Consider the following 19,550-nt stretch of genomic DNA (forward strand, 5'->3'; position numbering starts at 1 on the left):
CCAATCGACCAGGACAGTCCATGATTTCCACGAATGGATCGCCTTTGGGACGGGCGGAACCCCACCCACCTGGTTGTAAGTTTGACTGCCTCAGACGCGTCCTGTGTACTTGATTATAGCGACCAACGAGCAACAGAGGCTATATCCGCATGACCAAACTTCGCCTCAAACACTTCTTCTCAACCAACAACCTCCTCGACGCATCGTCTCTCCAACAAACCGGCCCTTCCTACCTTCCATCTGCTCCCCTCCCTCAGCGCCGGAATCCCCGCCCACACATCATCCCGCGTATCCTTCCCCAACGCCAATACCCTGAGCCCATTTCCCCGGCCACGCGATCCCGTCTCCACTCCCTCATTCCCGATCTAGCCTCAGCGCATCCGGGCCTCTTTGAGCTCAAGCCCAGTCATACAGAAGGCAAGACGGCGGATGGCTTGTATGCGCGCGAGGATCTGAAAACGCCGAATTCGGTGGTCAAGGAGACGGTGGGCCTGGCCCGGGAGATCGCGCATGTGCATCCCGCGGAGAATAGCTTGCATGTCTGGTTGAGTGAGCGGGATGCCAAGAATGTAATTGAGGGAGGTTGGGGGATGAGGTTTCCCCCGGTGGGGGGAGTGCCGCCGGGATGGATATTTGTTTATGCTCCAAGGGATGACGGGGAGATGGATGTGGTGGAGAGCATTGTAAAGGCGGCGGTGGGGTGGGTTACGGGGGTTAGAGTGTAGCTCGGATTGGTAAGTTAGGCCCTGCTAGTGAGTTGGCTAAATGGATAATTTAGACGGAATCATCAGTTGATTATGGATTGGTACGAGGAGGACAGTCCGATGGTTGGAGTGGCTCCTGACCCCTACCTAGATAGCACGCTGTCCTCCAGTGCTGTATAAGATGCATTGTATAGTAATTATCGAACCCCTAGGGCTGACTAGGGAATCGCGCTTCTATAAATATTCCACCATTCCGTAGATCAGCGCCATGGCTAATGAGGTCTGGCCAGCTAGAGCCAGCTAAAAGTAATTGAAACATTGTGGCTGAAACTGGCAATTGTTTGGTGGGGGAGAAGAATCCTATTGAGTGAAGTACCTATACCTATTCCGATGTCTTCGAGTCTTAAGACAACGAGCCCCTTTTCTGCAGACAATTTCCAGGACCCCCTCTTATTGGGCTAATTGGAGTCGCGCTATCACCGGTTCGTGATAAGGCCAGGGTCCATTGGGATGAACGGCCGTCGGGGTCGGGCGACGGAAGCGTCGGCCAAGCCGTCCGAGCAAAAGCCCGACTCGTATACCAACAGCGGCAGGCCTCCTGATTGGCGGCAAGTGACGCGGACGCCCACTCAGCCGCAGTCCGGCTAGTCAGTTACTGCCTGCGATTTCCGTTGCCGCCTGATTTCCCGGCTAGGCTTCTCCCCATTTATTACTCCGTCGTCGTTGCTTTTCTCCTTCACCATCGTCATCATCAATCCCGCCTAGCCGCCCAGTTTTCTATCATACTCATCAACTTCACTCGTCCTATCTGATCGACATACGAGTTTGCTGCAATATGGCCATCTCTTCCCTCGTCCGTCGGGGTGTGGAGGCTGTCTCAGACATAAGCTCTCAGCAGCCTGCTCCGAACCAACCCACCATCCATTTTGCGGGATGGCTATCCGCCCTGTTCGTCTTCACGGTCCTGGCCTTTATCGCAATTGGCTTTTCGGTAAGCTGCAACCTGTATCTTGGATGAATGTTGATGGGCACACTGACATGTTGTATAGGTGGAATACACATACGGAATGCTGATCCCGACCCTCGCCGCTATTGAAGACTCAAACCCCGATATCTACGTCCGTATCGATACCAACCACGATGCTAACAAGCCGGTCGATGCGAGCGAGCCTGACGTCGACCCGGAGATTGAAGCTCCCCGTCCGCAACCCATCACCAGCAAACTGCGCACCACCATTCAGCACCTGCGGAATCGTGCCGGCTTCTTGTCCCGGTTCCGTGGTCTGAGCATGCTCACCACTTATGGTATCGCGCAAGTGATGGTGCTCTCGATCATGCCTTTCTCCATCGACGCCTTCCTCTCTCAGTTCTTCGTCAGCATGATCACCAGCGTCCTCTTGGCCAACCTCCAGTTGGCGTGGGTTCACATCGTCATTTCCGAGCCCTCTCCCAAGCGCTTCTACCAGCGGATCCCCGGCTTTGACGCCTGGAAGAAGATTGCTCCGGTCGTTGCTTTCGAACATACCGTCACCGCTGCCGCCTACTATATCCCTCTCGCTTTAATTAGTGCTTGCGGTGGCTTCAAGGGTGCTGAGAACCCCACTGACGGTGATGCCCCGGCTAAGACTATTGCGAGCGCTGCTACGCTGGTCGCCCTGCCTGCTCTTCTTTCTTTTGTGGTCTCCATCCCAGCCCGCGCTATCTTCATCCGCGTGGCTGCGTCCATGCTTCCCGAGGAGCACGAGTCCATCGTGCCTTTCGACCGTTCCTTTGGCGGCAAGGTCTCCCCTGCTATCGTGGGAGGCAGCGGAAAACTGAGCATCATGGATGCCTGGAAGACCTTTGATCGACCCGCTCTGACGCGCTTTGTCAAGGCCATTGCCAAGGGCTTCGCCATTGAGGTTGCCGTGGTTGCGCTCTTCGGTACACTGCTGATTGTCCAGGTTTGGGCGGGAGCCGTGACCTATGGTTTCACTGGAAACAACGCCTAATCTAGTCAAGACTTTGATGTGTACAGGTCTAAGATCTGACCAGCTACGACTCTGCTCTTTGTATGACTCTATACATACTCCCTACTCGTTGAATATAAGCGCTATTACAATATATACGTCTGCCCTAGGCGGTTCCCTGTAACCTGATCTGTCCCTGCCGTATGCGCTCCGATCTGAACATGCTGCAGTCTGCAACAGACCCGAAACCCCAGCTTTTCCGATGATAAATTAGTGCTTAACGTCGGGTGTTGTGCGTGACACATGGGGCAAGGTAGAAGTCGGGATTATCCCCTCCAGGGAATGCCCTGGGCCTGCATGCATAGAGGGTTACTTCGAGGGCCCCTATCCCGCCAGGTACTCGTAACGTCGTTATCGCAGCCCCGGCCCCCCACTCGCTCACCGCCCTGGCCCGAGCGATTCTTTCCATCAACTGACAGTCTCTTCGTGACCCTCGGTCTACCTACCTGATCCTAGCTACGCCTCGGGGTTTTCCCTCCTCTTCTTCTCCTCATCCCCTTCCTTCTCCTCTTCTGTCTGACCTCCTCCATATCGAGGGCCGTCTCTCCACACCATACAGCCTTGTCCCTTTCGTCCTCTCAACCTCAACTGTTCAACTCACACCCCTCTTCTCCCCTCCTTTACCCCTCTCCGCCTCCTCTTTCAATCATGGCTACCACACCAGCCGGCCGCATGCTCTCCCGCCAACTGCAGCAAATGCAGTCGGATAAGGACATCCCTGGAATTAGCTGCGGGTTGGTCGATAATAATGTCTTCGAATGGGAGGTTATGCTTATGATCTCCGATGATGTCAAGCTCTATGGTGGTGAGTCGCGTCCGACCATCAGATCTTCCCCTTTCGGAGCAGCGGTCTAACATCCTTCCTTGGAATCATCATAGGTGGTTTCTTTCGCGCCCGTCTCACCTTTCCCACCGACTACCCACATATGCCTCCGAAGATGAAGTTCGAGACGCCTTTGTTCCACCCCAACAGTACGTCCCCCTCCGGACCGTATTAGCAATCAAAATAAGTGCACAATACTGATTGTCTGTCTCGTGATATGTTCTAGTCTACCCCAACGGCGACGTCTGCATTTCCATCCTCCATCCCCCGGAGGAAGACAAATACGGCTACGAATCCGCTGCCGAGCGCTGGTCCCCCGTGCAAACGCCCGAAACGATTCTCCTCTCCGTGATTTCTATGCTGTCGAGTCCGAACGATGAAAGTCCTGCCAACGTTGAGGCCGCGCGGTTATGGAGAGAGGATCCCAAGGAGTTCAAGAAGCGGGTGCGCAAGTGCGTCCGGGATAGCTTGGGGGAGGAGTAAACCTCCTTTCACTTTTGTTCGTGACGGCTATGATGGTGGTGGTGGTGGTGAATAGGTCGCTCGCTATCTCGGCAATTATCACTCAATCCTTTCCTCCCTTTCAGCTCATATCGTTGTTGTGATGCTTGGCCGGTTGCATGATAGACTGAATGCTTGATCTATCGGGACGGGAAATTGGCGGATGCGCTTGATGTCTATGGATGAGAGCATTTCGATTTCATTGCTATCTCTATCTTCTTATTGTTATTTATGCCGCGGAGTTTGTTCCCGTTCTGCTGGTTTAGGACGGAGTTGAGCCTAATTTCTATTCTTTCGATCTTCCTCTGCTCATCCTACTACTTGCATGCGTTTGTTCTGGTCGTACATCATTTCGCTTGGTTATATATCCCGTTGGATTGCTGTGGCGGATTTCGTTCCGGTCGTGGCTATGAATGAAAACGATGGTATTGCTGTAGTCTGTAGATACGTATGAACAGGGAACTGCGACTAAACTCTATCAACTGATCATAATGCCATTGGATGCCGACGCCAACTCCAACGATGGGTATCTATAATATTTGTATGACAGGTGAGATATATACATCAGGCCTTATTCTTGATCCCCTTCCGAATAGAGGGGAGGAACAGTCCCGGGTAGAATATGGTAAGCAAGCTCACGGCCAGCGCCATCATCCTATAGATATCCCTGTCAGTTTCATCCAACCGCAACCGGAATGAGGAACAACAAAGAAAACTCACATTCCATCCAAAACCAAAAACTCGTTCTCCTTTTGCATGAGCGGGTTTCCCCAGCCGCCCGCCATTTCAGGGATACTGCACATCGTCGTTAGCATTGACACACCCACCATGTAAACCCCACAAGTAGAATAGAAGAAGGAAGAGGGCAACTCACCGATAAATACACCGAATCAAGACGGTAAAATAAGCCACGATACCCGCAATAATCACCACCCGAATATTCTTTCCCCCGGGCTGAACCCCGTTATCGAATTTCTCCCCGGACAGGCCCGGACCCTGCCTGACCACCCTGATAAAGAAATCCAGCGCCAGCAACCCACACACCGACATCGTACCAACCTGGAACGCAATACCCGCGACCATGATATCATCGCCGATTTTCAAGAGATTTTGATTAGCGCTCCCCGCGGCAGCAGCGACACCACCACCCGCGGCCTGGAGGATGAGGGATCCGACGTCGCAGCTGATGAAGATCCAGGTGAAGAGCTGGGGTTTGAGACGGGAGTATTGCGGGCCCAGGGAGAGGATGACGTGTTTGAGGGTGAGGTAGATGCCGGCGGCGATGAAGGTGGGGGCGAGCACGAGACAGACGATTTGGAGCTTGAAGGCGCCTTGGTCCCAGGGGTTGTGGTTCATGAGGATGCGGCCGATGTAGCCGGCTAGTTCCATGAATGCGCCGATCACCATGGCGGTCATCATGGTCCAGCAGCGGAAGTAGATTCCTAGGCCGAGTTGGAAGGTGCCGCAGATGCCGAAGAAGACGGTGAAGAAGATGTTGCCGCCTAGATTGGGGTAGTAGCCGTAGGTTGTTGCAGTCACGGGGCATTCGGGCGTGACGTGTGTGCAGGTTAGTGTGCTCATGGTGGCGGTTGGAGTGGGATGGGTGGGTAGAAGGTGGAAAGGAGGGAGTTTTAAAGGAGAGGTGGTGAAAAGAATGACAGATGCGAAGAAGACGGCAAATCGCTAAGAGTCTGATCTATATGCAATATATGCAAGGAAAGGAGAGGAGAAGAACAAAGAGAGCGAGCCTCGACGTCGGCCCTGACACTGATAGGGTGTTCATCTCGATCTGGCTGACGGGGATCAGACCTATTAATATAAGACCAACTAAGAAAACTAAAGTCAACCGTTCTTTACCCCGATTTGCCGCGCCTTGATGACGGCCATATCCGGTGGAGCGAGGCCTGTATAAAATCCTTGCAGGGGGATTGCTGATTGGATCGTGTTCGTTCTCGTTCTCGTTCTCGCTCTCGCACCGCCCCACTGTCGGTCGTAGCCGTTGTAAGGCGTTATCGCCGGGTGCGTTTCTCCGTCAATGTGCGCGCGCTGCTGTGGTCGAGGGTCCGTGTTCTGTGTTCTTCTTTCTTGGCTTTATATAGTTGCTGACAGGGTCAAACCCTGCGGGAACTGTTTGCGTCATCTTGTCAGGGTTGCTGAGCCTGGTGTTGGAGATGATACATATCGCCGTGCCTGGACAGGATGGTAAGGATGCAATTTAACCGACCTCATAGTGGCCGCTGTGGGTACTCACGTCTCCACCAGTGTCATTGCGCCCCTTTGGCGTCGGCTGGAAGAGCAGAACAGCGAACCTGGACAACGGTGTTGATTGCAATGGTGCTCGGGATGCCGATGCTCAATCCGCACTCGCCTTGGACTACAGTCAGAAAAAGAGGGACCGTCTGAGGTGGTCAACGCCATGGAAATGTACATCACGTGACTCGGGAAATTAGTCAGCCCACGTGGGCACGTGGGGCACCGCCGGCATCTCCATCCAGGCCATCCGGATGCAACCTTGCATTGACCCAGATCACGTCGTCAAATGAGCATTCACGATGCGCTATCTTAACAGACGCAGCTGAGCTCACAAAACATAGACTTAGGTCTAAATTGATGGGAGATGGCGCCCAGAAGGACCCACACTAAGTCACGCAATGGCTGTGACCAGTGTAAGAAGAGACGCGTCAAGGTACGCATCACGTCCCTCGCTTCTCTGAAGTACATCAGAGGATCATCTACCCTGGAGTCACAACGGTGCTCATCTAATGTCGGTGCTGCTCTAGCGTTCTTCTGACAGTTCTAGTGCGATGAACAAGGCCCACCATGCTCGAATTGCATGAGTCGCGAATTGAAATGCACCTACTTCAATATCCCGGGGGCACGCAAGGAGGCCAGTCTATCAGCATCGACTCCTGTCCCCGTCCAGTCTCTCCGCAAAGCCGCACCCTCAGAACCACCAACTCATACTAGTCAACCTCTTTCCCGCCATGGTGCATCTCCGTTAAACTTTGCTAGTCTGCGAGAGCTCGAGCTGATGCACAAGTTTTCCACGGAAACCTATCAGAGCCTTTGCAACGAACCTACGGACCATCAAGTGTGGCAGTCCGTTATTCCACGCAAGGCTCTGGAGTACAGCTTTCTCATGAGCGGGATACTAGCAGTTGCATCTCTGCACATCGCGTCGGAGCTTGACCCTCCGGCAGCGTTGTCGTATATAGATACGGCTTTAGAGTACCATGATCTGGCATTTGCACCTTTCCGTCAGGCGATTGATAACCTGACTCCAGCCAACTGCGATGCTGTCTTTGCTCACTCGGTCATCACAACGGTTATTGGCATAGCACTGCCACAACTGGCTGCCGTCCGAGAGGAAACCCAGAGTATGACCGAGAACATCATAGTTGTCTTTGAACTGCTGCATGGAACTACTAACATATTCAGCATTAGCCGTCCATGGCTTCAAGACAAGCTGTTCACTTCCCGACGGGGCTTTTGGGAAACCCCACTGTCCATATTAGACAGTGAAACGGAGGCTGCCCTGGACCGACTAACCGCCCTGAACAATGACATGTTGGCTGGTGCCAACGCAGAGCAACACAGCATCATTAAAAATGCGATAGCCCTTCTTCGTCGCTGTTTCTGCAGATACAACCATAACAGAGACGTTGCTTCCATCCTTGCTTGGGTAGCGACTGTTGATAAAGAATTCGTCCAGGCTCTCAGATGCCGACAACCCCTCGCCCTACTAGTCCTTTTGCACTGGGGCGCTCTGCTACATGAGCTTGACGGAAAGGTGTGGTGGGCGAATAATTCCGGGAGAGCCTTGGTATCGGAGCTACAGAACGCTCTTCGTCCCTGCGATGTGCGATGGGAAGGCGCTTTGCAGTGGCCAAAACGAAAATTAGGTCTTTGAAAGACATGGGCGAGATGTCTTCCGGCGCCTTACTCCATCTGATATATATCTACTGCATCAGAACCTTTGCACGACTCCAAGACAAGAAGGCTTGCAACGTCTTTCATCATATTGAGCACTGTCAGCGTATATATGCATTCGGCTCTATCATCACAAATTGAACGAACCACGGACATGTGATCGGCTCAAATACCACCAATGCAAACGACGATCCGAAGATATCCACAGTTCCTAAAGCTTCCCCATTCTTCTCAGCACCTTCTCATAAGCCACCTTGGTCCGTGCTGAGGCAAGCCTATCCGAGTCATGTTGACATACAGCCAAGCTCAAAGGACCCCCGACTTGCTTCAGCCAATATGATCGCCCGCAGTCAAATAACCAGTTGCGTGTGCCCACCTTGACTAGCTCTGCCAGGATATGCTGAGGGGTGTTCCGATCTTGCACAAAAATGATCGTTGGTAACTCGTTCCGAAGCTCTTCTGGGGCATTTGCCTTGCATATTGCCAGGACCTCGTCGAAAGTAACCCGCACATATAGTTGAGATCCAACTTGAACTATCCCACGCGTTCCTGCCGCTGCATGCAAAAGACATGCATTGGCGACAAAATCAACGGGAATCTCATCCAATATATTTGCACCACTGTTATAACCCTCAGCAGCGTGCCAGATCTGCGTACCTCCTTGGTCTTGGAAATATAAAGTAGAGAACTTGCTCAAGGGCGTTGAGTCTTCGGGTCCATACAGCGGGTAGGGATCTCTGACGGCCGGGCCAAAGATGGTGGGTCGGACAAATAACACTGGCAACGTCGGATATCGCTTGAAGGTCAGACGCTCCATGAGATGTTTTGCCTGAGTGTAAGATGAAGAGAAACGATCGGTGTGAGGTGAATATCCAGTGGCTTGGATGGATGCCAATTCCTCCTCCGGGTCTTCGTCCGAAATGGAGTACAGTCGCTCCGCAACATAGCCATCCGGCAGAAAACTGTTCACATAGGCAGTGGAGATCTGAATGAACAGCCTGAGTCGACGGAACCGTGAAGCGATCCTAGCGAGCTCCAACGCTGGCAGACAGTTATTCTCAAGCGCTTCCGATATGTTCGCATCCAGCTTGATCCTCGCAGCAGCATGAATGACCAGCGTGACCTGTTCACGTAACTGCTCCAACACTTTAGTCTCGATCCCAAAGTCCGGCTTCCGGATATCCCCAATGACGAAATGTATCTTCTTCGTATTAACAATGGCCTGCGTCTGATCCGGCATGGTCTTCTTCCATTTTTGCACCGCCAGGTCCGATGATCCACGGACCAAAACAAAGATCTTCCGCGTCGGAAGCTGCGTGGCCAGCTTATACAGGATACATCCTCCCAACGAACCCGTAGCGCCCGTCAGAAAGACCGTCTGCCTCTCATAAGACGTCGCATACCCGTTCCTCTTGATCTCCTCTTCATACGGGGCGGGACCCTGACCTGGCATCGAGACGACCTATATATCACAATCCGGGCCTTCGAGGCGATGATTTGCTCGCGGATACCTCGTGATGACAACATGCCATTCTCGCCATAAACCACCCGACGGTTACCTATATACGCCCCGTCCTCGTCACATGTTACACTTGACCGAAACCGACAATGGCACACTGCACTACCGTCTTGAAGCGAGGATGCGACCCTGTACGACCCACTGGGATCGTTCCTCGGCTGATTATTAGGCCGTCCACAGAACCCCATATCCATTTCTGCAGATCAGGAACTTAGATGCCTGCCCCTTAAACCCTAATATCGCGCACCTCTTCTTTCACTATACATCACCTACATTAAGAAATACATCTGCCGGCACGATCCCTTCTATATTCATCCCTGATGCTCTTTGCTCATATGATTCATCGTCGAGCTGGGACTGTACTCAATCGTCCTGTGGGACTCTAATCATGTGAAGAGACACAAGTGTAACGCCCACTCCACAGTTAGAATTTGCCGATGAGTGAGTGACTTGCACATCGTATGATTGAGAGAAAGGTTACATTAACTAAGTTGTGGGGATATGAATCCCCTTACAAGGGCTCAGATCCATCTACCGAGGTAATAAAGAATTACGTTCACACAGACTAAGCTTGGAAGGAACGAACATCGGTTGTAGTATTTGCATTGCTTGTTTGCTTTCCCTACATATACATAACCATAACCATCCCAGGAAACAGCCTACTTAGACATATGTATAGAGAAGGAGTTCGAATCCCGCAAGTGCCCCCTAGGTTGTCAATAAAAGCATAGACCAGAACGGTGCACGAGGAATGAGCTAGGGTGAAAGGAATAGAAAGAGAAAAAGACCCCGGTAGCTGGACGGTCTGATCTATCTACCGACTTAACCAAAGTTTGTGTGTGTTCTTGTAGAGAAAGGTAGATGACGAGATTATGGGTTCTTATTTCCGCCGCCGCACCAGCAACGACCGTCTCCTTCGCGCTCGACTTGGACGAGAATTTCCATGCCTTTTTCACGGAGGAAGTCCACGGTGCGTTGGCGGACGTCTTCGAGATCGGAACTGCGGGAGGCGATAACGTGGATTACGCCGAGGACATTGGGGGTGTGCGTGTCATGGTGGTCGTGATCATCGTGGCTGTGGTGATGGTCGTGACTGTGTGTATGAGCGTGGTTATGGCCGTGGTCATGATCGTGATTGTGACTGTGATCGTGATCGTGGTCGTGGCTATGGTTGTGACTGTGGCTGTGGCTATGATCGTGACCGTGACTGCAGCCATGGTCATGGCCATGGTGGTGGCCGGAATCCTTCCCCGTATCGTCCAGCCAGAACTTCGGGACGGTGTACCCGACAACGCCCCGTAAGGTACTGACGCCAGCGAGGGTTTCACGGACATTGTATTCGATGTCAGCTGGCAGCGCGAGCAACAAAGTCTTGGCGGTGCTGCTGACAAGTGGAATTGCCGAGGCAAAGATCAAGATGGCAATCAGACAGGACGCGATGGGATCAAACCCTGGCCAGCCAGAGTAGTGCACGAGGATGGTCGAGATCACAACAGCCACAGAGCCAAGCGTGTCGGCGAGAATGTGTAGAAAAATACCGTGCATGTTCTCGTTCCCGTGCGAGTGCCCGTGACTGTGATCGTGTCCGTGTGCGTGCCCATGGTCGAAAGCCATAATGCCGACAAGGTTGACGAGGAGACCAGCAACACTGACAGCCAGCAATTCGCCGAGGCGGTGCATCTGACTGCCAGAGGAGAGTCGCTCAACCGCTTCGTAGATGATCTCAATGCTTATGATCCTAGGTATTGTTAGTCAAGTTTCGAGACGCTCGTCAGGAAAGCCTACATAAGGAAGATGCCGTTGGCAAACCCGGAGAGAGTGTCAACTTTTCCATATCCGTAGGGAAACCTGGAGCTCGGTGGCCATTTACTCATGACAGCAGCACTGAGACCAACCACGAGCGCAAGGCAGTCGAAGAACATATGAATACTGTCACTAAGGAGACCCAGAGATCCCGTCAAGAAACCATATGACAGCTGCACAAGCATAAAGGCGAAATTAAGACTGGCTGAGTCAGTGACAGCTCAACAGGATTGGTGATGTAAGAGATACCTCATAAAGTAGAAGATGCGGCGCGAGTCGCTTTCCTTGAGGATACTGTACAAAAGGGGATATGGCTCGCTGTAGCGGAGGATGAGCTTCGTTACTGCCGAAGCATCACTTCCAGAGTGCGCGTGGTGGTGATGGTGATGGGTATGGGACGGTGAAAGGCGCAATTGCCTATCATCGAATCTCGCGGCAAGGAACGAGGCCGCAGTCGCAATGGCTCGTGACACATAAGCGAGGTGAATCTTGTCTTGTAGTGGTGGAGAGCAAAGCAGTGCAGCAACTGCGGTTCCAACGGCCAGGCCAATCTTGTGGGGTGAGCGTAGATGAAAGGGAGCAAGGAATATCAGACAGGTTGCAAATGTTCCAGCAGCTGCCAGCTGGTACATCACGTCTGAAGCTCCAAAAGACGCATTGCCAGAAACAACGACTGTAAGAAGTGCCAGAACGATTCCAGAAAGGATAGCCAGAACTGGATCACTAGCCGAAACTTTGCCATATCCCTGCTTTGAGAGTTTTTGAGAGACTGCACCATTGGATGTCGAAACATCCAGATCAACAGACTTCGAGTGAGCACCTGAAAAGGGAGGCCGGATAACGAAGACAGAAACGAGCAGGGAGACGTAACCTAAGAATGGATGAGGGTCTCGCGTCGAATTCATGCCCCAAAGGCTTAGAAAAACAATGGTGGCGAGAAGTGCAGCCGTGACTTTCTTCTGGCTCAAGCGGGACTGCGCACTACTGTGGAGGCCATAGCCTTGAACAATGGTCGGCATTCCAGACGCTACCGTAAGCAGCAAGGCGCATGCGATAAGAAATCCCCCCACTTTCAATGCCGCGTATATCGGCAATGCAATAGAGGCTGCATGCAGACAGACAGCACTTGCCGCGCTGGAGCCCAATTTGGGTAGTGTAACTCCTGAGCCGCTCCCTCGAACCAGCTGTCCACATCCATATAGTATCAACGTAACCGCAGTCAACATGAAGGTCTTGCTAGCGACCTGCTCGAGCCCTCCGCTATCTGCACTAGACGCATTGGTATCATCTGTTACCGATGGAGCCGTCTGCCAATGCGCATGTTGTTGATGATACCAGGATAAGGCGATCCACGGTAAGGCTAGGAGGAGGCCAGAGGAAACGTCTTGACTAAGCAATATTAGGAATAAGTCTGGCTGGTTCACTTGAAGCCTTACATTGTGCTGGATTGGAGCTCAATTGAATTGCTGAGTGACTGAGCTCCAATGATCCCCGTCACGCTTTCACTCTTGCTGTGATTGATCGAGTCAAGACTCCCATGGTGGGTATGTTGCTCCCATACATTATGGGATGATGAGTGCGAATGTGAGTGCGAGTGTGAGTGGGAATGTGAGTGTGAGTGTGAGTGTGAATGGGAATGATGGTGTTCGTGCCACGTTGGGTTGACCGGATGGCCATTGGTAGGGGGTGAAGTCGGTAGAGGCTGTGGGGGCTGTGGTTGCGCCGAGGCAGCATCTAAGGATGACGCTGAGAAGGAGATAGGCCCTTGTGACCAGCGAGATGAGCGAGAGTGACCATGACCACGACTATGCCCGAGACCATGTACCTGAGGAATCGTATCCACCATGGACATGGGAGCCCCAGTCGACATGATCCCCAGTGGTTCGTGGCGGTAGGTGACCGGCGACGGAGAGAGGAAGAAGCGAGACGACGCCGAGGCGGGGGAGGTTGAAACAAGTGGAGCTTTAGCAGCTCAGAGCAGATTGACGGCCGGGGGATTGACAGGGACGAGGCAGCATAGCGCCAGGGAGGGAGGAGGAGCAACTGGGAAACAGGGAGGGAGCTCGCGGGCGCTTGTGGCGACAAGTGATGACGGCCCCCAGCGATGCGCCCGCCATTGATGGATCGGCTTCCCTCGCGATAACCCCGGCCACGTGATCGTTCGCGCCGCTGGCTGAGGATCGCCCGGCCTCGATCCCAATGGACCGCTCCAACACCGCTACCAGGCAGTAAGCATCACTTCCGGTCAAATTGCGCCGTCTCCCTCCTGCAGAACTCTCTCCAGTGCTTTGACGCGGCATCGAGTGGGGTGGCATCGGCCCAGGTTTCCTCCGTCCAACGGAGTACAGCTGGCTTCCCGCACCTTATCCCGAGGCTCGTGGGATTCCCAGCGACTTTCATTCCCATTCCGCTGACTCTGACCGGTCAATGACCATGCGCTGAGCTGTACCTCTCCGGTCTCTTCATGATGGTGTTTATTTAAACTGCCTAACCGTTCACTACCACCCATATGACCCTGCACCATGATCGAGTCGTTCATTAGTATCGCTTTCTACATCTCGACGGCCATCACGCTTGTGATCTTCTTGCTGCCGTCGCGGTATGCCTCCAAACGCAATGCCACACAAGAGGAGCCTGATGCACCCAAGACCACGGTCCAAATTCTGGTCCTAGGGGACATCGGTCGCAGTCCGCGCATGCAGTACCATGCCCTGAGTGTTGCCAGAAATGGGGGGCATGTGGACATCATCGGTTACCATGGTGCGCCAGAAGATCAATTCCCGGTCTCTCATTGCAGCAAACTAATGCGATCGCTATAGAATCGGATGTACATCCCGAGATCTCCTCTCACCCTCGCATCTCCATCGTCCCCCTCCCTCCGCATCCCACCTGCCTCCAGACAAGCAACAAGCTCTTGTTCCTCTTATTCGGTCCGCTGAAAGTCGTTTTCCAAGTTGGCTGTCTGTTGTGGATCCTGGCATATCGTACAAAACCGGCCAAATGGCTCCTCGTTCAGGTTGGCTATACAATCCTCGCCAGCATAGGCGGTGTTATTGAGACAGCGCTGATTGATCTCTCGGACTATTGCAGAACCCTCCTTCTATTCCGACACTCGCGATCGCTTCCCTTGTCTGTTTCTTGCGTCACACAAACCTCCTTGTCGATTGGCATAACTTTGGATACACCATCCTAGCCCTCAAACTCGGAGACGCTCATCCGTTGGTCAGACTCTCCAAGTGGTACGAGAAGATATTTTGCCAGTACGCGACAGCGCATCTCTGTGTCACCAACGCCATGGCAGTGGTCCTGAAGGAGGAGTTTGCCCTGAAAGCGCCCATTCTCCCGCTGCATGACCGGCCGGCCGATCATTTCCAGCCCATCCTGGATGATCGCACGCGCAAGGACTATTTGCTCTCTCTCTCGGAGACAGAATCGGTCGGGTCGCTGATTGTGTCAGATAAGGTCCGAATCCTGGTCAGTTCAACCTCATGGACTGCAGACGAGGACTTCTCGCTTCTCATAGAAGCTCTCTGCCAGTATTCGGCCATGGCTGAGACAAGCCCCGACCTGCCTTCAATTCTGGCCATCATAACCGGTAGAGGACCTCAACGCGATATGTATCTGAAACAGATCGCCGACCTAGACCAGGCCGGTAAACTCAAGAAAGTCACAATTCGCACAGCGTGGCTAAGTATGGAAGACTATGCACGGCTGCTCGCGTCCGCTTCACTCGGTGTTAGTTTGCACACCAGCAGTAGTGGGGTCGACTTGCCAATGAAAGTGGTCGATATGTTTGGCGCTGGCCTGCCTGTTGTCGGCTGGAATCGTTTCGAGGCATGGCCGGAGCTGGTCACCGAAGGCCGTAATGGAAGAGGCTTTGGAAGTGCGGAAGAGCTAGTCAAACATCTCGTGGAGCTCTTTGCAGATCCGGATAAACTTGAGAAACTTCGTGCTGGTGCGCAAGAGGAAAGTTCTCGTCGGTGGGACGGCGAGTGGAATCCCGTGGCTGGAAAGCTGCTAGGACTGATATGAGGCTAGCCGGCGCCATCACTTGTGGGGTACAGCTAGAGATAGAGATTGAAGAATACAAAATTTACCTCAGGCTCCAAGTTCTAGACTTGATATTTGCCATTGCAGTAGACACACGTATCAAACGCATCGAAAAGCATTCGACAGGTGTCCTGTAAGTCAGGTTCAAACGACTCAATGCCATCTTCGTTTAAATATTCTCTGCCACATGACGAGCAGAGTTTCGATGCTCCAGGGTCTTGTATAGCCAATGATGTCACGCCACAGCGAACTGAATAGAGAGCTGGGTTAGCGATTTGTGATTCTTTCAGTGCACATCGTAACATACCAAAGATGTGACCCGTCGCGCACTGAGCTTCCTGACTCGAATACCAATCGATCCCAGCATCGCAGATATCACATCGTTCAAACATCTGGCCACCTGGTCCATCAAGCGCCTCCGCAGACTTCGACGCGATTTTATTCTTGGATATCGAGCATTTGGAAAGCTCATCGGTTACATCGGCACCTGTGGCTGTAGCCAACCTCACTAACACTTTGTGAGCTTGGTACAACAAAGCCGTATTAGTGGATTCGACGATGGTGCAGCACGCTGCCGCATAGAGGATCTTCGAAGACAATGGTTGTCTAATCTCGTCATTGTCTTCAAAGTGTAGAATGTATCCCAGAACGGACTCTCGTCGATGCTGGAGGTCCGGGGAGTTGTCCACTGTTTCAGACGTAGCTCCATCAGATTGAGACGCGTCGGGTGATATGATGATCGTTAACCGTTCCTCTGCTGCTGTGCGATATTCGATCATATCCCCTGGATGCACGGTAATTCCAGCTGCGACCATTCCATTGTAGGAGGTGAGACCCCAAGCTCGCGCAACAGCTAGGCCGCCAAGGTCGCGGTCAAAATCGAACTTCTCACGTATGTCATCGAGTTGACCTTGCCATGGGACCGGCAGAATTGAAGCTTCGTTCTTGCCGTGATGGAAGGGTACCGCGCCTATATATCCTCCGGCCGTGGCGCCATAGAGTACAGGGGTTTGAGTTGCAGTGTCCGTTGTTACAAGCATGGCTTCACTTGTTAGTAAGAGAACTATGAGGAGCGTCAGTTGCTTACCAGTAATTGGTTCCAAGTGCCTCGGGGTGCTGGCTCCTGTTTCAGTCTTGGAAGTCTCGTAGAACGGCAATTCCTGCACTTGGGCCCGACCAGACGAACGTGCGCCTTTTTGATTCTTTTTGGGGAAGTTGATCAATAATAGCCCTGTCAGGATACCCGCGGCCAGACAAAGAGTCGGAGAGTCATCCTAGGTTGGTGATCAGATGATGTCCAGTCGCAGCTATTTTGGGCTTACCGTATGAAGCCATGCCAAAGGTCCCGAGAAGTGGTATCCACTCAAATCTTCATGGCATACAGCGGAGGTGGTTTCTTTGGAAGTAGCATCCAACTTGGTTTGCAACTCGATGTTTGTTCCACGGCTGCGAGATGGTAAATCTACGTCTAGTTGTAACACCCTAAGTGTCGTTCCATGAGTGACAGCCAGATATCCACTTGCGGAGTTTTTCTGGCTCTTCGCTAATGCATGTAGCCATGGCCCCCACGACATGGATAAAACTTTGACCTTGGATTTGAGAATCTTCGCAAAGATCGATGACGGTTGCAGCTGTGAATAATTTTCCTCTGTTTCAGGGAGGGCAGTCACCGAGAGAACACCAGTTTCATAAAGAGTAGAGAGCTCTGCTGGCGATCTTTGAACGTTTAAGAAGATCACATCATTGTCATCATTTGCGACTGAAAGCAAGTGCCAGCCCCATCGACTCTCAGTAGGGAGAACAGTGTAGGGACTTGCAGTCTCCGTAGCTGTTAATTTAAGGGGTGGGGACCACGCGAACGATCGAATGTTGGACTTTCGCAGGTTCAAGGCTTCATCCTGGATAGAGGATTTGAAATGATTTCCCAAGGCGTCGTTAACTATGGCGACTCGGGTCCATTTTCGCTGTAAACCGACCGGTTCGTAGAGAGATAGTATTAGGTTCGAGGTTAGAACGGCGAGGACACAGCGTCTATACTTAGCAAGACCTGGAGGCGACCAGGCCAACGCTACGACGGTACTGATCGATTGCTCGGCGCCCAGCGAGAAGTTGTCTCGATTTTGGGGATCGATCGTCGGCCACTCATTGTTCGTGAAAACATTTACACGAAAGCGACTTGAATGCCAATTGGTAATGGGGGATTGGGTTGAGTCAAATTCAGACTGGCCAACCGTGTTTTTCGGCGTCTAGGTCGAATAAGCATCAGTTTGGATGGGATGGTTCTGGTACGGACTAAGATTTGGATGTACTCTCCGGCGGCGATCGCGAGCTCCCCATCTGCCGACCACGCGAGGCAGTCATAGCAGGAAGGGAAGAGCGAGAGTTCCAGAGGGCCTAACATGATTTCAACAGCAATTGTATGGCTAGCGTTTGTTCATGGTAATCGCACAGAGTCAAGAGCACAGATGTAGGGATCTTCTTGCCCTCAACCATCCACGACGCGCTGCTGTAACAGAATAATAATCCCGAGGCCGGGGAGTTGAGGATCCATCGACGATGCAGAGCTCTCCATGGTTGGTACCCGTTTGGGTTAGTCCCCGTTTGGGCCGTGGAACGTGCGGCCTAGTCACGTGATGCCAATTGCACTTACATAACAGGTGGCGCACTACGCTTTACCCTTCTTAGCTAGGGCGTAGCGGTGGGCTTCTGCAGGCCCAACAACGGCGGCGAGCGACCGCGGGTGTCCGATTCCTGACTAACGGCGCTCAGGAGGAGGCACGGCCCAACACGCCGGTCTTTGGATCAACGCTCATCCACCCGCGGTGGCTATCATCCACTCTTGCATTTCACTTCCCTCGTCACACCTCACCTCCCTTTTCTCCGCTTTCGCCTGGGACTTCGCCCTCATTTTCCCCTAATTCAGCCGCAAACCACTCACCTTTAGGGATCACGGTCAGCATTTGATCATCGTGTGCCTTTCCTATCTCGATAGCTCCCGATTATCACCCGTACCCCGCCGCCATGTCGACCTCTGCCCGTCGTCGTCTCATGCGCGACTTTAAGGTACGTGCCTCAGCAAGCCACCCTTGAAGCTTCCATTCTTTCCTCTTTATACTTCACCTTGATGCCTCCCCAATCTTCCACCGGATTCCTGTACTTGAAGAGGCCTGAAATGCTTTGTCATCGGTTACAGCTATGGTTGTGAGCTAAGTTAACCTGCCATACGCAGCGTATGCAAACCGACCCCCCTGCTGGAGTTTCCGCATCTCCGGTGGCCGATAATGTCATGACTTGGTAAGCTAGTCTAGTCAACTGGTGTTGCTTCTTGCGTCTAACGTTGGTCGGGTTTAGGAACGCCGTCATTATCGGTCCCGCTGATACCCCCTTTGAAGATGGCACTTTCCGCCTTGTCATGCACTTTGAGGAGCAGTACCCAAACAAACCCCCAGGCGTCAAGTTTATCAGCCAGATGTTTCACCCCAACGTCTACGGGACGGGCGAGCTTTGTCTAGACATTTTGCAGAACCGTTGGAGCCCAACCTATGACGTGGCAGCCATCCTTACCAGTATCCAGAGGTATGACACCCATGTCTCCGGGGAGACGCGGAGGAGACGGTGAGACATGCTAATGGGTGTTTGTTCACGTCTAGTCTGCTGAATGATCCCAACACATCATCTCCGGCCAATGTAGAAGCCTCCAACCTTTACAAAGACAACCGGAAGGAGTACATCAAGCGGGTGCGTGAGACGGTCGAGAAGAGTTGGGAGGACTAGGATAGCACGGACGTAGAAACGCTTGTTTTGGTTTGACACATGGTTCTGAGGAAGCAGCCTTGCCCGTCTTCGGTGCGACGGAAGCTAACGGCAAGCTGCTGTGATCGTTTCATGCGTTTGTGGGGGGACGCCTATCTTGGCTTGATGGAGTCTCACACCATTTGATGACGTGCACAGCGTGGGGTTTTGGCGCCTGGTTCATCCTTTTTCGTTCGGTATAGTGGGTAGCTGCATCATTTCCAGTGATTTTGCATATGCATAAAACTTTGTCGGGTTTGGTGGTATTTGCTGCATGTCACAGACGTATCTCCTAGTGCCGTCGTCCGTCCTGCCCGCCCGATGTGATTTGGGAGTCCTCTGCTTCGCGCATGATCATTCCGTCAGGCACAGACAAACATTCCTCGGTGGCGGGATTGCTGTTGCTGCGACTGGCCGGG

The 19,550-nt window shown here is 52.6% G+C and overlaps 10 protein-coding genes across 10 annotated transcripts; 6 read left to right on the forward strand and 4 right to left on the reverse strand.

Annotated features, from left to right (window-relative positions):
* Positions 1-18: 18 nt before the first annotated feature.
* Positions 19-888, forward strand: BO80DRAFT_422614 (uncharacterized protein). Its single transcript, XM_025718861.1, has one exon. The coding sequence runs from the start codon at positions 150-152 to the stop codon at positions 723-725; it is 576 nt and encodes a 191-aa protein (XP_025577996.1). The 5' UTR covers positions 19-149; the 3' UTR covers positions 726-888.
* Positions 889-1,539: 651 nt separating this feature from the next.
* Positions 1,540-2,695, forward strand: BO80DRAFT_349355 (uncharacterized protein; the record flags this gene model as incomplete). The annotated part of the gene is made up of 2 exons (XM_025715498.1): positions 1,540-1,695; positions 1,754-2,695. 2 exons carry the CDS (start codon positions 1,540-1,542, stop codon positions 2,693-2,695), a joined length of 1,098 nt encoding a protein of 365 aa, XP_025577997.1.
* A 547-nt stretch (positions 2,696-3,242) lies between these two features.
* On the forward strand, positions 3,243-4,479 carry BO80DRAFT_267048 (putative ubiquitin conjugating enzyme). The gene is made up of 3 exons (XM_025714798.1): positions 3,243-3,518; positions 3,593-3,685; positions 3,763-4,479. The coding sequence occupies exons 1-3, from the start codon at positions 3,362-3,364 to the stop codon at positions 4,017-4,019; spliced, it is 507 nt and encodes a 168-aa protein (XP_025577998.1). The 5' UTR covers positions 3,243-3,361; the 3' UTR covers positions 4,020-4,479.
* A 1-nt stretch (position 4,480) lies between these two features.
* On the reverse strand, positions 4,481-5,814 carry BO80DRAFT_267067 (RTA1 domain-containing protein). Its single transcript, XM_025714800.1, has 3 exons — positions 4,912-5,814; positions 4,758-4,832; positions 4,481-4,692 (listed from the first exon to the last, which is right to left on the reverse strand). The coding sequence occupies exons 1-3, from the start codon at positions 5,616-5,618 to the stop codon at positions 4,602-4,604; spliced, it is 873 nt and encodes a 290-aa protein (XP_025577999.1). The 5' UTR covers positions 5,619-5,814; the 3' UTR covers positions 4,481-4,601.
* A 777-nt stretch (positions 5,815-6,591) lies between these two features.
* Positions 6,592-7,947, forward strand: BO80DRAFT_491457 (Zn(II)2Cys6 transcription factor domain-containing protein; the record flags this gene model as incomplete). The annotated part of the gene is made up of 2 exons (XM_025723699.1): positions 6,592-6,723; positions 6,838-7,947. Exons 1-2 carry the CDS (start codon positions 6,655-6,657, stop codon positions 7,945-7,947), a joined length of 1,179 nt encoding a protein of 392 aa, XP_025578000.1. The 5' UTR covers positions 6,592-6,654.
* A 104-nt stretch (positions 7,948-8,051) lies between these two features.
* BO80DRAFT_400713 (fatty acyl-CoA reductase) lies at positions 8,052-9,420 on the reverse strand (the record flags this gene model as incomplete). Its single annotated transcript, XM_025717533.1, has 1 exon — positions 8,052-9,420. The coding sequence occupies one exon, from the start codon at positions 9,418-9,420 to the stop codon at positions 8,179-8,181; it is 1,242 nt and encodes a 413-aa protein (XP_025578001.1). The 3' UTR covers positions 8,052-8,178.
* Positions 9,421-10,079: 659 nt separating this feature from the next.
* BO80DRAFT_400715 (metal cation transporter MSC2) lies at positions 10,080-13,501 on the reverse strand. Its single transcript, XM_025717534.1, has 4 exons — positions 12,726-13,501; positions 11,539-12,678; positions 11,272-11,490; positions 10,080-11,224 (listed from the first exon to the last, which is right to left on the reverse strand). Exons 1-4 carry the CDS (start codon positions 13,157-13,159, stop codon positions 10,357-10,359), a joined length of 2,661 nt encoding a protein of 886 aa, XP_025578002.1. The 5' UTR covers positions 13,160-13,501; the 3' UTR covers positions 10,080-10,356.
* Positions 13,502-13,512: 11 nt separating this feature from the next.
* BO80DRAFT_422619 (chitobiosyldiphosphodolichol beta-1,4 mannosyltransferase) lies at positions 13,513-15,387 on the forward strand. Its single transcript, XM_025718862.1, has 4 exons — positions 13,513-14,049; positions 14,109-14,305; positions 14,380-15,013; positions 15,062-15,387. The coding sequence occupies exons 1-4, from the start codon at positions 13,812-13,814 to the stop codon at positions 15,319-15,321; spliced, it is 1,329 nt and encodes a 442-aa protein (XP_025578003.1). The 5' UTR covers positions 13,513-13,811; the 3' UTR covers positions 15,322-15,387.
* On the reverse strand, positions 15,362-17,894 carry BO80DRAFT_267060 (uncharacterized protein). Its single transcript, XM_025714799.1, has 5 exons — positions 17,633-17,894; positions 16,662-17,585; positions 16,427-16,613; positions 15,647-16,381; positions 15,362-15,589 (listed from the first exon to the last, which is right to left on the reverse strand). Exons 1-5 carry the CDS (start codon positions 17,738-17,740, stop codon positions 15,402-15,404), a joined length of 2,142 nt encoding a protein of 713 aa, XP_025578004.1. The 5' UTR covers positions 17,741-17,894; the 3' UTR covers positions 15,362-15,401.
* Positions 17,895-18,107: 213 nt separating this feature from the next.
* Positions 18,108-19,492, forward strand: ubc2 (E2 ubiquitin-conjugating protein RAD6). The gene is made up of 4 exons (XM_025718863.1): positions 18,108-18,402; positions 18,569-18,633; positions 18,691-18,915; positions 18,990-19,492. Exons 1-4 carry the CDS (start codon positions 18,361-18,363, stop codon positions 19,111-19,113), a joined length of 456 nt encoding a protein of 151 aa, XP_025578005.1. The 5' UTR covers positions 18,108-18,360; the 3' UTR covers positions 19,114-19,492.
* The last annotated feature ends 58 nt before the right edge of the window (positions 19,493-19,550 follow it).

This window comes from Aspergillus ibericus (genome assembly GCF_003184845.1).
Source record: "Aspergillus ibericus CBS 121593 unplaced genomic scaffold BO80scaffold_8, whole genome shotgun sequence".
Lineage (NCBI taxonomy): Eukaryota > Fungi > Ascomycota > Eurotiomycetes > Eurotiales > Aspergillaceae > Aspergillus > Aspergillus ibericus.

What these genes read in the sequence shown, in the direction of transcription:
- BO80DRAFT_267060 (XM_025714799.1), bottom strand. Translation starts at nt 17,740, where the DNA reads ATGTTAGGCCCTCTGGAACTCTCGCTCTTCCCTTCCTGCTATGACTGC. An exon ending in GCACTTGGAACCAATTACTG is followed by an intron (nt 16,382 to 16,426) that starts GTAAGCAACTGA and finishes TAACAAGTGAAG; the next exon opens with CCATGCTTGTAACAACGGAC. An exon ending in CGCGACGGGTCACATCTTTG is followed by an intron (nt 15,590 to 15,646) that starts GTATGTTACGAT and finishes CTCTCTATTCAG; the next exon opens with TTCGCTGTGGCGTGACATCA.
- BO80DRAFT_267067 (XM_025714800.1), bottom strand. Translation starts at nt 5,618, where the DNA reads ATGAGCACACTAACCTGCACACACGTCACGCCCGAATGCCCCGTGACT. An exon ending in TTGATTCGGTGTATTTATCG is followed by an intron (nt 4,833 to 4,911) that starts GTGAGTTGCCCT and finishes GACGATGTGCAG; the next exon opens with TATCCCTGAAATGGCGGGCG. An exon ending in TTTTTGGTTTTGGATGGAAT is followed by an intron (nt 4,693 to 4,757) that starts GTGAGTTTTCTT and finishes GGATATCTATAG; the next exon opens with GATGATGGCGCTGGCCGTGA.
- BO80DRAFT_422619 (XM_025718862.1), top strand. Translation starts at nt 13,812, where the DNA reads ATGATCGAGTCGTTCATTAGTATCGCTTTCTACATCTCGACGGCCATC. An exon ending in GGACATCATCGGTTACCATG is followed by an intron (nt 14,050 to 14,108) that starts GTGCGCCAGAAG and finishes CGATCGCTATAG; the next exon opens with AATCGGATGTACATCCCGAG. An exon ending in CCAAATGGCTCCTCGTTCAG is followed by an intron (nt 14,306 to 14,379) that starts GTTGGCTATACA and finishes GGACTATTGCAG; the next exon opens with AACCCTCCTTCTATTCCGAC.
- BO80DRAFT_422614 (XM_025718861.1), top strand. Translation starts at nt 150, where the DNA reads ATGACCAAACTTCGCCTCAAACACTTCTTCTCAACCAACAACCTCCTC.
- BO80DRAFT_400715 (XM_025717534.1), bottom strand. Translation starts at nt 13,159, where the DNA reads ATGTCGACTGGGGCTCCCATGTCCATGGTGGATACGATTCCTCAGGTA. An exon ending in GAGCTCCAATCCAGCACAAT is followed by an intron (nt 12,679 to 12,725) that starts GTAAGGCTTCAA and finishes AATATTGCTTAG; the next exon opens with TCAAGACGTTTCCTCTGGCC. An exon ending in CGCATCTTCTACTTTATGAG is followed by an intron (nt 11,491 to 11,538) that starts GTATCTCTTACA and finishes TGACTCAGCCAG; the next exon opens with TCTTAATTTCGCCTTTATGC.
- BO80DRAFT_267048 (XM_025714798.1), top strand. Translation starts at nt 3,362, where the DNA reads ATGGCTACCACACCAGCCGGCCGCATGCTCTCCCGCCAACTGCAGCAA. An exon ending in TGATGTCAAGCTCTATGGTG is followed by an intron (nt 3,519 to 3,592) that starts GTGAGTCGCGTC and finishes GAATCATCATAG; the next exon opens with GTGGTTTCTTTCGCGCCCGT. An exon ending in GCCTTTGTTCCACCCCAACA is followed by an intron (nt 3,686 to 3,762) that starts GTACGTCCCCCT and finishes GATATGTTCTAG; the next exon opens with TCTACCCCAACGGCGACGTC.
- ubc2 (XM_025718863.1), top strand. Translation starts at nt 18,361, where the DNA reads ATGTCGACCTCTGCCCGTCGTCGTCTCATGCGCGACTTTAAG. An exon ending in GTCTCATGCGCGACTTTAAG is followed by an intron (nt 18,403 to 18,568) that starts GTACGTGCCTCA and finishes TGCCATACGCAG; the next exon opens with CGTATGCAAACCGACCCCCC. An exon ending in ATCCTTACCAGTATCCAGAG is followed by an intron (nt 18,916 to 18,989) that starts GTATGACACCCA and finishes GTTCACGTCTAG; the next exon opens with TCTGCTGAATGATCCCAACA.